The sequence below is a fragment of the Merops nubicus genome, unplaced genomic scaffold (genome assembly GCF_000691845.1).
Source record: "Merops nubicus isolate BGI_N331 unplaced genomic scaffold, ASM69184v1 scaffold19129, whole genome shotgun sequence".
Taxonomy (NCBI): Eukaryota; Metazoa; Chordata; class Aves; order Coraciiformes; family Meropidae; genus Merops; species Merops nubicus.
The window spans coordinates 81,443-97,974 of record NW_008633270.1 but is presented as its reverse complement, the minus strand read 5'-3'; the positions used below and the strand labels follow the sequence as shown (position 1 = coordinate 97,974).

At 40.0% G+C, this 16,532-nt stretch overlaps 1 protein-coding gene across 1 annotated transcript in view; it reads right to left on the bottom strand.

Moving 5' to 3' along the window:
- Positions 1 to 3,766: 3,766 nt before the first annotated feature.
- UBAC2 (UBA domain containing 2) overlaps positions 3,767 to 16,532 on the bottom strand; it is a gene marked incomplete at its 5' end in the record, with an annotated part of 84,669 nt that continues 71,903 nt past the window's right edge. The window contains 2 exons of the mRNA XM_008948211.1: positions 3,767 to 3,874; positions 7,176 to 7,298. Of these exons, the coding sequence (XP_008946459.1) occupies positions 3,767 to 3,874; positions 7,176 to 7,298 (231 nt within the window). The remainder of the gene's footprint in view (positions 3,875 to 7,175; positions 7,299 to 16,532) is intronic.

Below are 16,532 nucleotides of genomic sequence, written 5' to 3'. Positions count from 1 at the left end.
ATATATATAATATGCATGTGTGCACACATATAAACACATCCAGTGTTTGTGTGTTTATGTAATTCTCCTAATAAAACAGTATTTATATTTATTTATATAAAGTACTTATTCCTATAGCTACCCACTTAAAGCTGATCTTTTTCTTGTGAAAGAACAGACACAAGAAATTACGTATCAGAACGCTCTGTCAGTTCAAATGAATACTGTGCCTTTATACACCCTCAAACAGATGCTCTTCTGCTACCATGTGAGTTACAGTTCTGAGCCTTGTCAAATTTGGGTGCCTTTGCAACTGTGTCTATACTCCAAATACACACACGTCTGAGAGACAGGAGTCTTTGAGTACAGACTTAATTTTCTTCAAGAAACTTTTGGCTTGTTAAATCCACCAATATATAAATACCCTCACTCCCCTTCTGTGTATATACATGTGCACACACACACACACACATCTATACGTGTGTACGTATCCATATACCCATATGCACACATACACACAAAGAGGAGAGCCAAAAATGTTGCCCTTTGCCCAGTACCTTCCAATGTGTTTTGCTTGCTCATTCTTCTATTCCAGTCAAAATAATGAGACATTTTCTCCACCACATGTTCACAAAGGCACCGAGAAGCACGAGACAGCAGAGGCTGTACAGGAACCATCTGTGAGTCCCTGCGCTCACCAACTAGCAGGCAACCTTCAACACTTGTTTTGGAGAAGAAAATGGTTTTGGTAGGTACGGAGCCCAGTCATTCTGCATCTTCGGGAAAAATTAAGGCTTCAGAACCTGGTGGCTGATCAGGCAGATTTCCACAACTACAAACCCCACTGTAGGTGCATTTCAATGTATCACATAACTGTCTAGGAAAGTCCCCCATAAATGACTTCAATGTTGTCTCAAAAGACAGCCAGTTTTGTTGTCTCGAACTTCCCAGTCTAGTAGAGAAATTTTAACAGCAGCAACAACTGTTGTTGCTAAATACCAAATTTTGGCTTTACTAAAACCAGTGTGAATTTCCTAGAGGCTTAAAATCCTCTCTGTAGAAAAGCATTCTGCATTCTGTCACTGTCTGAAAAATAATACCTGTGTCACACACAAAACAGAAACTGTGTGACGAGATATTTGACATACACTGTGTAGGCTGTGAGGAACATGCTCTGTTCCCAGAAATGGTCCATGGAAGTTGCACTATGAAGTGGAAACCGAGCTGTTTTCCACCTCTAACGTGAACCTTCCTTCTGTGGTTCCTGCACAAAACAGGAACTGTGTTCAACAGCACCCCAGAACCTGCCTTTTATATATTAGGGTTTTTTTTAATTTATTTTACTTGGAAATCACAACCCTTGAAGCATTTTGAGCAAAAACTGTTATCACAGATGTCAAGGGGAGTTTTCAACTGACATCACTATGACCTGAATTTTACCCCTTATGCTTGACCTTGTTTTGTGAAATACCCAGCAAAACAGGGTTTTCCACACGACTGTGACATCTGGATACCCCTTGCACAGGGGTCAGGAAGAATTTAGACTTGCAGAATATCCACTTGTGTGCCTCAGATGCCACTCAACATCTTTTAAAATTCTGAGGAATAAATGTTCACTTTTCTTGTCTTCAAGAGCACAGGTCATATTTAATTTACCCTGGGCTAGGTGGATCTTTATTTCCTATGGACAATATTTGACTTCTGAAGAAATTCACTAGTCTTTATTGCTATTTCTGATAAAATATTCATGAAGGATCTGTATGTTTCCAAATTAAAACCTGTACTTGTTTCAAAACATTTAACTAGTTTGCATATACAGATTAATGTAGGTTTTTTTTTTTTTCTTTACATTAGCCCTTTGCTTTGTAAGACAGCAGTTTTGCAGAATTCTCTGAGGAAATGTCCTTAGCCTACACACGCAGAAAGTCACTCAGCTTCACACAAACAAAACCTTTCCACTAAAAAGCAGACCTGCCTAAATAATGTGATCACAGCAGCAAGCCAAACCCTGAAGGATGCTGATCGAAGACCTGGAAAACACATGACGTGTCATTCAAAAGAAGCCTTATTTTACACACTGGAAAATACTAAAAAATACATACAGAACAATGACTTTATTAGAAATCATGTCATGTGCCAAAAAATGCACAAATCTGATGTCATTTCTGGGTAAGGATTTGTATGCCTAAAGGACTTTTTTCAGTTTTATCAGTCAAAACAGAAAAAGAAAGGTATCTCTGCCTCCTTAAATCTTGTCTTGGAATTTCCCAGTATATTTCCCAGGCCAAGTGAGGCTGTGCAGATCTGTACTTTGGTAGACATGTGTTCATTTGGATTTCCAAAACATCCTTCTCTCTCCTGTATTCATTCAGCTCCTCTCCTTTGCAACTGCTATTGCCTTGCTATGCTTCTGATAACCTGTATCTTATTCTAAATGTGTGTCTCTATTAAATATGCCTGTGTGTATATAAATGGACACATATACACATGATATACAAACACAAGCACATACAGAAACATACATTAAATGCTTGAGATGCATGTGCAGATTGGTTTTACGAAGTGCAGTCTGAAATCTTGTATTACTTCAGCTTGGTTCTATAGAGATGTTTGCCCCTTCCCATGCTGCCTCCTGAAACTCCTAAGGTGCTAATACTGAGCACTTCTGAGAGTCAAGCCAAGCAAGTTTATTTATCAAGCTAAACTGCAATATTGTGCTACCTTGGAGTCACCATCCCGTTACCCCCTGTGTGTTACCCTGAATCACCCTCAAGGTTACCTGTGACCAGCAGTGAGTCGATACACACAGTGAGGATTCAGCAAAGGCAGGGTCATCCACATCTTTGCCAGTAGAAAATTAGAACTATATATAGAAAAGTTAGCTTTTTATCATTTTCTTTTAAGACAGTATGTAGCCAGCTCAAAAACTGACACCAGCACACAGGACACTGAGCATACATCTATCGTTACAGAAGTCTGTCTGAATTAGACATGGAAGTCACCCAAATCACTTCAGTTCTGATCTTACTCTATCGTTCCATTCACCTTTATTGCTTCCAGTGGATATCTTCATGACCTGAATCTGAACAGCAATTCACTCAGTTCGTAAAAATTTAAATTTACATTGGTCACTTATCAGAGCTTGCAATATGCACATGAATTTTCTCTCATCCTATCTGTGTATTACATGCTGAAGGGCAACTTTTATTTGAAAATCAATTCAAGAAATAAAATCCTACAGGCATTAATAAAACTTCCCAAAGAACGACATAATAGTCCCTTAACCCTTTACTTGAGCTGAAAATGAAGTGATCTTCAAATCTCTTATTATTGTAACCGAAAATCAAACACTGTAAAGTAACACGTAAGCTAGAGAAATTAGACTGGTAAACAAAGAAAACAACTTTTTTTGATAGGTAAATGGAGATGTGGTTGTTGGAGCTTCTTTTCCTAGTCATTAAGTCTGATAACATCTAACACGGCTTTACAAGAAAAAAACCCACCTACTTTATTTAAAAAATAAATTTAGGTGCTATCCAGTAATAAGTAGAAACTAAAGTTAATCTGAAAAGGATAACCAGATTAGAAACCATCAAGCGATCTGGAGGCCTGGGAACAGTTCACGTCACTGGTTAACATCCCTTTGAATCACCAGCCAGGCGGAGCCAGTTCCTCCCTTCCGACGCTCTCGGGGACTGACCTTCGCCAGTCTGCCCAGCAGGTGGCTTGCAGCCGCTTCCCGACGTCCACAAACCCAGCGAGTCAAGTTCCTTCTCACAGAAAACCATCAGTGCTGCAGTAGAAAATTAGTGGCTACATTTAAGTCATTATTTGAAGCCCTCAGAGCTTCCAGAGCATCTCCCCTGGAAAATCCCATTTCCATAAGACGTGCAACCTGGAAAACAAATAACACCATTTTAAACCCAGTTTTATTCACTCTGTGCCTGCATGTCCCAGCCCGTCCTGTTTTGAAAGAGGAGTAAAACAGAAAGTATGGCACCACACGTGGCAATTACAAGCTGACTGTGGGGCTAGCTGCTCTCAACAAGAACAGGACCTCAGGAACCCAGCACTGACCAAAATATGGAACTTTATAGCAGGTGAGGAAACCTGTCCAGACATCCTCAGCTCTACTTTCCTTGAAAAGACCTGCTTTTCCAGAGGGATTAAAACCTCAAAACTATTCATTGTGGATGATTTTTAAAAGAAAACTGAAAGTTAGCCCAAACACAGAGGCAGTACAATACTTGAATGGGTTCTGTAAAATTCTTGGAAAGATTCCACATAGTCTCAAAACAGTCAATGGCAATGACAAAGTCAATGACATCAGATGGAAGAATTACCTGGAAAAGGGCACATTAAGACAGTGATTTTGGTAATCAATAACCACTTGACTATCCCTGTTTATACACTTAACCTTTTGGTTCTGTGCTAACAGTTAAAACTGCCACACAAACGATGCGTGTATCACCAGATTTAATTTATGGTTAAATAATTAAGTATTTTTTTAAAACAAGTATCTAAAGTACATTTAAAATCTACAGTTCTCAGTTAGGTATGACTGAAAGTCACAATGTAACCCATTCACTTTTCTAGTCCATCTTCAAGAAAGTGCATAAACAAGGCGAGGGTTTGGGGGAGCAGGCAGGGAGTGGTACATAAAATTAACTGTGGCCACTGGCAGCATAAAGCATTCTTCATCCTGCTCCAAATGGCCTTATGACCAGACATCACAGCTCCTGAACCTGGAAGTCCTGGGCTACAGGAGCTGTGTGAGAGCTACTGCTGCTCAGTGAAGCAGAATGAAGCTGAGCAGGAGGGCAGCACAGGCTGTGTACATCTCAGGAGGAATCTTCCCAGGGTGCAAGAGCAATGTGAGCTTGTACTTTAACTGCCTTTTAAAAGAGAGGTGCCATTAAAAGACACCTCACCTTCTTCTAAGACACCTCCAGAAATTAGTATTTTTAATATTTTTAACCTCCTCTGCTTTGGCGGCTTAGTGCCAAATAAATACACTCCTGCCAAGTGTGCCTGGAGGTGGGGCTTGTCCTCTTCTTAACCTAAGTGCCCCGTCACAGAGCATTTGCAAACTGCTGCCTTGGCTGTCAGGATGTCAAATATGGTACTGACCACTTTAGTGCCTTTCCCCTTTTTCTCCCCTCACAACCCAATGTCAGTTTCTCATCTTCTCACAGAGAGAGAAATGAATTGTTACTTTCGACACCTCCGCAGCGACAGTCTAACTACAGACTGGATTTCATAACCTGTAACTTTCTAAAGCTTCCTCTGTCTGATTTTTCATCTAAGATTGTGTTTTTTATGAGAAAAAGGGCAGGCAGTGGAATAAAAGCTAACCACAGAAATACATTTCAGAAGAAAGGTTTTTACTGCAGTTGCCATAAATTCTAACCTGAAGAAGTGGTAGATGGACTTGCAATGTTCCTATTTACAAAAATATCCAATGAGCATCACAGGGAATAGATTGTAGCAACAAAAAGCCCTTTTCATCTGAGTATATTTTAACCACAGGAACTGAATCCAGCTCCAGAAAGCTAAGATGTATACTGGTAATGGTAATTTAAGATGCTAAAAAAAACACAAGAAATGCAGAGATTTTTTGTACCAAAAGCATTGCACATGCTTGCACATTTTAATCTGAAGAACAGAGAAAAAATTCCATTTCTTCCATTCTAAGACAACTTGTGCCATTATTAGTCCAGTCCTGGGAAATCAAAGATGCCTAAATGACTTTTTCTCTCTGCAGGATAGCTAAAGAGCATTGCAAACGACAGCAATCAGGTGAGCTCTATAACTTCAATGCATGAGAAAATATCAGTGTATATTGCTGTCATAGATCTGGGCCTAAAGACTTTGGGTAAGACTCCAGCATAAGTTAGACTAATCACTATTTCATTAGTTCCAGCCCTGCAATAAAACTTCCCATAAGCAGAATTTGCCAATAGAACAAATAAACAAACCAACCCAGCAGGAAAGTCTTTCAGTCCATCCCATACCTGGCAATGAGTAGGCTTTCAGGCCAGCCAAAACCAAGTTTCTGGGTTTTGTCTCAGAAAGTGTTCTTTGGTGTGGGGGTTTTCTATTTTTTTTTTCTTCTGTTGCTTGGCTTTTTTAGCATTTCTGGATGTAGCCCAGCAGGTTTGCAGTCAAAACCACCAGTGCAGTTAAAGTTTTGAGGACTTTGAACATAATTCTAACATTTAGTAGGAGTTGTAGGAGTTTAGTAGTTGTTTATTAGGGGTTTGAACTAGATGATGTTTAAGGTCCCTTCCAACCCAAACCATTCTATGATTTAATCAAAACTAGAAATCACAGTCGAGATTTCTGCTTGGGACAAGCTCTTTTTAAACTCACTAGAAATGACAGCGTGGTGTGAGCAAGTATTGATTTATCTCCCTAAAAAGTGGAAAAGGGAAAGAAAAACTCCCCCTTGAAACCTACTCTTATTCAAGGGTAACAGAGACCTTAGACTATAAAATGGCCAATGCAGCTATCTGTAGACAGGCTACAACCTGGAGAACCTGACTGCATGCAATAAATTCTGAATACATAAATAAGACTAATCTTAAAGTCTTAAATTTCCAAGTAAATTGTCCTCTCTTTTGAGACTAAAACTATCAACAAAAGTCTAACTCTGTACAGTAAGTCTAAATCTATACTTGATAGAAAAGACACAAACTTCTCTGTGGCAACAGAATGTGAAATCAATCAACCACAATGCTGAGGGAAACTTCCAAGTTTTAGACCAAGTGTGTGTTGCAGTGTACAGCTGGCATAACGGTCTTATTTCCAAAAACTACATGAATGAATTGGAAACTTAAGCTGTGAAGGAAAACCTGCATGTCTATATGACAAATAATGAAATCTATTTGTCATTCTTCCTTCTCTGAAACATTTTACCAGATTTGAATAGTCCCCACTAGTGAAACTGTCTCATCTTCAAGCTACAAAAGTCAAGCCGTTGCACCCAGAAGCAGAAACTCCCAAGCTGATGTGTAGCTCTGGTTAGGATGGCAATGATAATTTTCTCTCTCCGTATTCTGACCGTTATCTGATATACTGATTTGTGCCGCTATAGAGAATGCTTAAAGAAACTGTGTCAACAGCTGATAAAAAATTAGTAGAGGTAATTCCTTACCAGTTTTTCTAAAGCCATTTTAAACCAGAAAAACGTTTACCTGCTCTTCAGACACCTCGGTAGGTGGAGGAGTGTCTTGTTCAGGTGGGCGATGATCCTGGTAATTCGCATTATGCCTGGGGCGTAACGGAGGAAACAGCCTGTTCCAGTTAATCATCCCACCCTGAAACCAGACACTGCTGTCAGTCTACGCAGCAAGGACTACAGGTATTTTGAAACAAAAAAATCATGCATCCCACATTATACGAAAGCCAAACGTTTGAGTGAAATACTTCATTTTAAACAACAAAACCTGCTGCAGTGTCTTATGAAGTCAAAATTGGGACTGGCTACTGCTTTACTAGTTATTAGAAATGTCACTCTAAATTAAGGAAAAAAAATGTTTCACATCCATTGTGAAAGATCCAGGTTCCTACAGCGCCAGACTTCTGAGGCTGAAGGACTGCTGCCTTTACTGACAGGGGTTTGCCTGCCAAGAGATGCAACAGGGGGTCCTGCAAGTGCTTTGTAAGACTGCTGCTGGAGGCACCCAGGGAAAAAGAGGTAAGAAATAAGGGGGTAGGGTGGGGTGGGGGTGGAAGTAAATCTGGATTCTCAGCAAAACCACATCAGGAAATTCAGAACAAGCCCAACCTTTGGGTTACCTGTGATTTCCATGCAAGGGATTACTTCTGTGACACCCACATGACTGTTACGGACACACAGACCACCTCACTTAACTTCTGCTTATTAAATACCACTGCAAAATCTGGCTGTACTCCAGTGCAAACACATTCTGTAACTACACTGCAATAATACAAATACACAGAAATAATGTATGTACGGTGTAAATCACTGAACCAAAACTTTCTTTAAACAACCAAGCTTCAGGTCTTGTAATAATAAGCTGGTTAGAATATAAAGTACAAACACTAAAGTACAAGCTTTGTTAATCGTCTAGAAATAATCATCGTTTTATTAGCTTCAGTATCTTTTAAGGGATTTTGCTTCACACCAAAACCGCAGGTCCTGCAAGCAGGGAAGAAGAGCAAACTCCAAATCTCTCTTTTCTATACAATTTGTTAAACCACCTTTTGCAGTTTGTGTTGTCCATTTCCTCCTCCCCTGCTCCCTGCGTTACTATGGAGAAGATCCTCCTCCCTTTCTGTATATATAGGACATGGGCTTCCTTCCTCTAGATGCTCTATTTTAGTTCTATAATGTTGTTTCTCAGAAGACCTTCCTCTTAAGAGAGTTTTTTCTTTCTCAGCAAGGGCTCTTCCTGCCTTTATGTACCCCTAGAGCATTAGATGCTCAATCAGATCATCATCAGCTAAACCTACTCCTTGACCCAAAAAAACAAAAAAAAAAGTTTACTTTCCTGCCCTTTCCTTTTTTTTTTTTTCCTTCTCTCCAGAGGAGACCCAGCCAGATCAGACACCAAAGGGGGCAGTGCAACAGCACACTTGAAAAACCAGCTGGGGCATCACGAGATCTGAAACGCTGGCATCTGAAGTGCTCTGGTCCCTTATATGCTGGAGAGCATCTTTCCCTGTGAAGATGTGCAATAGCTAGGAGTCATCACTGGTTCTGGAGACATAGTTTCTACCGTTAGTGATTTTGAATTAAAAAAAACATGACATGTCTACATTTCTGGTTTGTGTGCTGCATAACGGATTCTGTATAAGCCTTGTGTTAGCCAAACAGCAATGCGTAGGAAAAAGGAGAATTGGTTTGTAGTTTAAACCCAGAGAGGGATCTCAGACCTCCTACTGACACCACTGCTCTACTCCGTGGTAACAAAAAATCACATCCTGTACTTCCCCATCTAGAACTTCCCCTAACTCAGAATTATATTGAGTTTTAATTAATTAAATCCGAATTTCTGAAAGTTTACTAAGCTCTACAGTTCAGCAAGAATGCTGCACTAATGCTACTTTGCCTGTTTTTATTCTTTTGAAAAGATCCAAAGAGAAGAAAATAACGTTTCCATGGGTCAGTTGCATTAAATTGGTGAACTGAAAAATGCCAACAGGACTATGACACATTCCGTTGAAGCACCTGAAGTCATACAGAATAATGTATATGAAATATAAAATCTACAACAAATGCATTAATTTAGGAGCATTCCAGTGTATCTGAAGACTGAAATGAACATACCTTTCCAGCTGTGCGCTCAGCTTCAATACCGAGCTGCCTATTCTGGTTTGGTTTTGCATCCTCACTGTCCTGTGTGCTGTCACCTAACACTACAAAGAGATTTGTCGACTTCCTTATCCTAAACTTACAATGCATTTTAAATGAACGTACACAGACTTCTTTAGTTTTAATAATAATAATAAACCCAGATTCCTTATGAAGGTAACTATTTAGTTTTGAAGGTTTACAGCAGATATCTTGATAAACTCCAGATGTAGACTGATGTATTCAGAGGAGTTTCACGTGAAGACTGCTAACCCTTTCTCAGAAATAACAGCCTAGACAAATAAGATCAAAAGAGTTGTAAAAGATCTTTTTCAATTGCCCTCAGAATATTTCAATTACCTTTGGAAATTGTGACAAACAAAACCCATCAGTTCTTAGCTATGTTAATGGGATAAGAATATCCAACATAAACCAATAATAAGTATTAAAGGATGAAACTCTTAATAGTATTAGTCCTAAACTGATGTTTAGGACTAATCCCAACATTATGGTCCACTTCTCATCTGTGGGCAGATACTAGGCACATTAAAGCTTCTTTATCTTCACTGCAAGAAAACTGTTGGCTTGCCTCTAATTACATGACAGAGGTTTACAGACTGCAGCAGGAACTACGGGACTGGTGTTGTGGTCAATCCCATATAGGAAAGATAAGGAAAAATTAGGAAGTGCGGCTTAGGTCTCAGATTCACAGAAGATGGAGAGCAAGGCTACGGAACTCCAGTGTGGACAATGACTCTAAATACTTTAAGACAACCTTAACTATCACAGCAGAAATACATGAAGATATGTGAATTTTAATTTGACCCAAAGGAAACAAAAGAAGTCTTAAAGTGAGTAAATGCCGCAAATTCCAGTTTAAAGATGTGCAAAAGGACATTTCCAGACCAATATTCCACCTTCCTTCACAGAAATTATTTTTAAGACCTCCTCTTCATAATTTTATGATGATTTCTGTATTACAGTAGTTTTTGACTGTGCTAACATAATTACTGTGCAAGTCAGGAAGACTTCATATGAAGATACGTAATCTGGTGAAATTACTTCAGTGATGCTCCTAAACCATCTGAGAGCCCCTGCTGAGGAATCAGCAACCGACATTTATGTGTTTCACAATATAAGCACTCTCAGCACAGATGAACTCCCATCTTCTTACCCTCCACAGGAACCTTGTCTCAGACCAGGTTAACAGAGCGCTCTGGAGTGGTCCAAAACTGAGGCAGAAAAGGAGCTATTAATTAAGCAGTGAGGATGATCAAGGGTCCAGTATGTAAGCTTCTTTCCTGAGCAGCACCTTTGGTGACAAGTGTCTGCCAGTCTAATCCACTTTATAAAATCCAGGTAGTTCTTCCGTGATTCTGGTTTGTTGGTTTGGTATATAAAAAAATTGAGTTTATACTCAATAGGGCTGGGACTTAACATGACTCAGGACTAGGTAAGAAGGATGCATCAAAGCTCTCACATCTAAGAGCCAGTTTCCACAACTAACAGACTTAGTCTACCTTGCACTGAGATTAACTCAGGTCATTTTTCCGTCATGAATATTAGGTGTCAGTGGACAGCAAATGCAGGTGCTGCTCCAAGAGGAAAGGCAAGCTGAGAGCCAAGGGTGACAACAAGGCAAGCAGAAGCACTGGCCTCACTGAAATGCACTGTGTTTCCACAGGGTCCAAGTGAAAAGAGCAAAGCAGGTCCAGTGACAGTAACCATGATCCCAAGCCTAGAAGTCAAGTCAGTGAGTCAGGAGCAGGGAGGGAGATACACTGGGTGGCACATGCATATGCATATCCATAAAGCTCAGCAAGGACCAAGAGCAAGGATCCAAACTTAAAAGCAACTCTCAGCTGAAGCGGGGTGAAGCTCCAAGAAGGCTCCTCAGAGGTATTTCTAACAACAGAGCTCTTTCTCACACAAGTCTGCTCCAAGGCTGAAGAGCTTTACTGAACCAAAGCTGTCCCTCAGCACAGGTAGCCAAAGCCCTAGAGAGCCTGCTGGTGGACCTGGGGACATGACACAGACCAACACCTTCCCCCATGCAGTGCTCTGGACAGTAGCCATTTGCCACGTTATCTATACGTAAGATTCTTTGTTCTTATCTGCTTCCTTAGTCCAATTTTTCCATGGCCAATCATATGAATGCTGCAAGACTCAATATAGCAAAAGGAAAATTGTTTTTGCTTATTGAATTCCTCTGCTGTTCTGTGCCACAGGATGAGAGGCTCAAGGAGGCCTCCTCTGCTCATGGTGTAAAAAGAGCACCAGGCTCACTGTAGTCAAGAGGCTGAAGGTTGCCATCAACTTGCATGCACTGGTCCCAGTCCCTGCAGTGGAATGCTACAAAGAACTTCTAGTCTCCATTGTCAGCTGTCATACTTGTTTTCCTGGTGGTAATCAGAAACTCTGTGTTGAAAGTCCCGACTGCTGTGCTACTAGAGAGAGAGAAGTGCTGAAAAATTCAGTCTGCACACTATTGTTCATAAAAACACCCTGTGCAAACTGGTGACCGGGCCCTCATTTCTGTCTGCAACACAGTCTTCCACATGTCACCAGGATGACATTTGACAAAAAGATTGCTTTATATGGGTAGAAGGGTGATGGACACACCTAAGAAAGGCCTATACTTTCTCCTAGGCTGTTATTTTTTCACTAAAGAAAAACTCAGTTTCCTTTGGTTCAGCAGTGTAAAGACTTGAGTGAATCAGTTGATTGTAAATTCTTTGCCACTGCTTGATAGGAGCCAAACATACCAAGGAGATAATTTTTTTTGGTCTCCAATAGATCACTACTAGAAATGAACACTGGTGATGTTGGAACTTCTGTTACAAGAAGATGACAAACTGTTCACAAGTATAGATGACCAAAGAATGAGATTTAAGAATAGCCAGGATTAAGGGAATGGGAAAATCGCAGCTCTTCACTGCAGAAAGGGTTGTAAGGAAATGCCATATTGATGACATTACTGGAGAGCTGCCAGGGCTTTACATACTAAGTTGTGCCTATGAGGTCACATCCTTGATGTATTTTTTTGCGTTGGGGTGGCTGTTTTTTTTTTTTTTTCATGGTGTCTGGCACAATACTGTTTACAAGGAAAGGAGTATCCTCCTTCCCTGCAGAATAAGGAAAATATATCTAGAGATAGCAATGTCTCAGATTGTACAGCCTGCTAAAACCCCAATTATGCCATTTCGTGTAATCTCCTTCCTCTCCTTCTGGAAAACAGCTCTACCTGTTTCCCATAGACACACCTCCCATAGCATATTTTGTAAAAGCCCTTCTTATCCAAAGCCTGACAACTACAAATGTTGTTTTATGGACAACATATAAGCAGCTGTCACATCTGCATGTATTTTAACTAGATTAATGTCAAAAGAAATAAAAGAAAATGCTTTCTAAAAGTCCTCTTGAAAGTGATGCATGTGGTTAAGATATTTTGATAATCTTATCTCGTGTACATGGTTAATGCCAACTTGCCATCTGTTTGCACAAACAGGAAGCACCTCCTGATATCTGTCCTGTTCACCTTTTCTTAACATAACAACCACAGAGAAAGAAATGAAAAAAAAGGAAATTGCTTTGCATTTCATCTCTTAAAGTAACATTTTTAAAGTTTGCTACTCTGCACAGCAGCCATTACTTGGTACAGATATAAACATTGTCTTAATTCTTTCATATAAAGCTTCATTTAAAAATCGTACTGAAAGCAAGAAACACTTATTTGCTCTTCAGACATAAATTTTTCTACAAATTAACTCCAAAGCACTCATACTGATGACATAAACAAAAAAAAGCATAGCCATGAATGACACAATGATACCTGGTGCCCTGAACACTGCATAACAAAGACCAATGGCAACAGTGAAATTTCCAGTAGACTTATTCAAATGTCTAGTGTGCTTCTTTTAGTAAGGACAAAACTCTTCTGTTTTTGTGGCTGGGGCTTTGTTCTGGGACTTTTTTTCCTTTCTTTTTTTTTTTCTCCTACTCTAATAACTCCTTTTGAAAGGGGATAGAGATGTACATTATTAGTGTTCTGAGCATCACTCTTAACAGTGGAAAGAATTTTTCAACAAGGAAAGCACTCCAGCAACTTCTAATGATTTTTCAATTTCTTCTGGAAATTCAGCCCACAGACAAGTCTCTTTACCCAAGAGGCTCTGTCTCCAGCTCTTAGTTGCTGCATCCTGAACTTTGATGCCTGCACTGTCCCAGAAGAGCTCATGTGTCATAGAAGTTCAGAAATCCACATGTGGTCATTTCTGAAGCCTGATCAGCTATTTCCTTTGAAATCTAGGAGGGACACCTTAATCTGGCCTCTGAAGTTGCCCGAGAGACAATGGAAGGGATTTCAGCACAAGCACAATGCCTTCACAGCAGCAGAAGGCAGAAGTGTCAGTGGGCAGGCACAGGCTCCTCTGCTTCTTGGAGGTGGGGTGGGGATGGCTGCTTCTGCAGCTGCGTTCAAGGCAGCTGTGAACTCCTCCTCACATACCACACACGCCCAAGCACTTGGCCTTGTAGACCACTGCTCGTCACACGTGACAGGAAGGGGTGCCATTACCTGACTCAGACACAAGACTGGCTGGCAGTGTGAAAAGTTGTGTACGTATTCCCAAAAACTGATGGTTAGCTCAGAACACTGAAAGATATACTCTGTGTTTAACTTATTACAGTGAGGGGGAAAATCTGTTCTGTACCAAACTCAAACAAATCACTGTACCATTCACTTTTCATTACTGCTGTGGTGAACTAACTCAGTGATGGATCCCTAAGTCAAGAAGAAAAAGCTATTGCATATCAAGCAGAAGTTGGAAGATGGCACGTTTGAGAACTGGTGCTATTCACTCATCCAACATTAAGGAAGTGATGAGCAGGTCTCTCAGACTTTGCCTGCAGTAATAAATGAGGATTTGGTTTATTTGTTAGTTATTTATTCAAACATATCAATATCAAATAGGTATTTTAAAAAAACCCCAACATACTCTATTTTTATTACAAAAAATAATTTGCTTTGAAATAAAACAGTATTTCACTTTAGGCAGTTGTCCAACCACTGTACCAACTACTGCTTCTCTAGGCAAACTAATTACAAATAAACCAAATTAAAAGGCTATAGCTCAAAAGTCCAGTTAGACAGAAAGAGAGTTTCAAAATTCCAGACCAATTAAAAAGAGATAGTTCAACGCGTGAGCGGGAGGCTGTTGAGGAGCAGGAGTCAGAGACAGCCTTGTGACTGTGACAGCTGCCTGTTAATGAGACATATTCAGCTTCTTCTAGTAGCAGTACTAGTGTCAGACAGCTTGTGGAACTGTCAAGTTCCATGAAGAAGACAGAAAACCAAAGATGTAACCTACAGATGAAATAGTCATAAGCTGTTCATTACCTGGGTCAGCATCCTAGGAATTCAACAGTTTTAATTCCACACCTAGAATCCATGAAAAAGTTCTTCAGAAAAAGAAGACAGAAATATCTAAATAGCAATGATTTATCAACTACTGCAAATATGTTACTGACCTGAAACAGTAAACCCCCAAGGAGTTCACACATGCCAGCATCAGTGCAGGCAGCCTTCACACTCAACACCCTCTAAGAGCAACGCTCCCCTTGTGATAGAAACCCAGGTTCACACTCAGCACAAACAAAACTTTATTAAACAGAGAATAATCAAGATCTGAAAATATCAGAAGAGTGCCAAAAAGCGAAGGATGAGTTAAAGACTCGCTGAGGTCTGAAAGAGAAGATGCTGTTTTCTCTACAGAAATGGAAGCCATCTGTGATTTCTAAAGAAGCTTGGGGTGTGTCCACACATGTACACCAGGATGCAGAGGAAGGGAAGAATGAAGGAATACCCAGTCTAAGTTTAGCAACAATGACTGCTGCTGCAGCATACATGCTTCATTCATGAGTTGAAATAAACCCATAAATCACTTATTAACAGAATTGTTTAAAAATATGATGTTAAAACTTGTACACACTCCTCAGGAATCTCAGCTCAAATAGCTTTTTTTATCCTACTGGTACCCTACGTATAGTTGTCTTTGAAGTTTATGGCAAGGCTGCTCAAGGCAGTTTCTATTCAATTATGCCATGAAATGCCAAAGTAGACTTGGATAACACAAACTAGTTGGAATGGAAACCTAAATAGAGAAAAAGAATTTATCTAACACTTGGCTGAAAATCTCACTTGTTTATTCAGGTAAAGCAGTCTGGTAGAGCTCTTCCAGACCATGATACATTTGTCTGTGGAACAATATGAACAAGCTGGTACAATCCAAAGTCCTGGGTGCAAGAACAAGACTTTAAATGGACCCGGTAATGTATAAAGATTGCAGAAGGTCTTCAGGATTCAAAATGTCCATTTGAAGGATTTGTTGGTACTCAAACTTGTGAAGCTATTCAAGAAGACTTGTCAAAGCAGTATGTCTCAGTGCCAGTGGGAGAGCTAAAGAATATGCTCAGGTCTGGTTCTTATACCTCTTTGAGAAAGTAGAAATGGACTGTCTGGGAGTATACTCACAAAGGTGTTTTTTGCCTGCCATCATGAATGGGGATAACACTCCTGAGGAGGAATTCTTATGCCAGGAAAATCTCAGCTCCATTAACCTAGTTTTTTACAAGGTCAGGAGTTTACCATTTAGAAATAACCAGGAGGTAAAATCGTCACTCTAGCCTCACAGTCCTTAGCTGAGCAAATGTGAAATCTGCACATTTCTCAGGATATGAGACTCCTCATAACAACATTGATATGAGACTCCTCATAACAATAAAGACACTCAGTGTGCCTACCCACAGAGCATCTCTCCACTGTCCCAGGAGAAAGACATCTGATGAATGAACAATTAGAGGAAGTCAGATTGTTACAGAAGACATCTGCTCTTTGCCAGCAGTAGAATCTCACATAGAGGTGCTGTGTGATATGAATCAAAGAAGAGTCTGGCTTCACTGAGAAGTAATGGCAGCTGGAACAGAAGAACAAAAAATCAGGAGGGATAAGACAAAATAAGCCTAAAATGGAGGATAAGGAAGAAAAGAGGTAGTGAAATGAAGGTTTCATAGATGGCTGTAGGCTTATTACAGAGTCTGGAATTTTTGAACCTCTTTTCTGAGCCTAGAAACATAAGAGGAACCAAGAAGCAGGCAATACAGTGTCTTTAACATGCTCAGCATGAACGAAGGAATAAATGCTCTGTGGATACAGAAAGCATTTTTTCAAGATGAA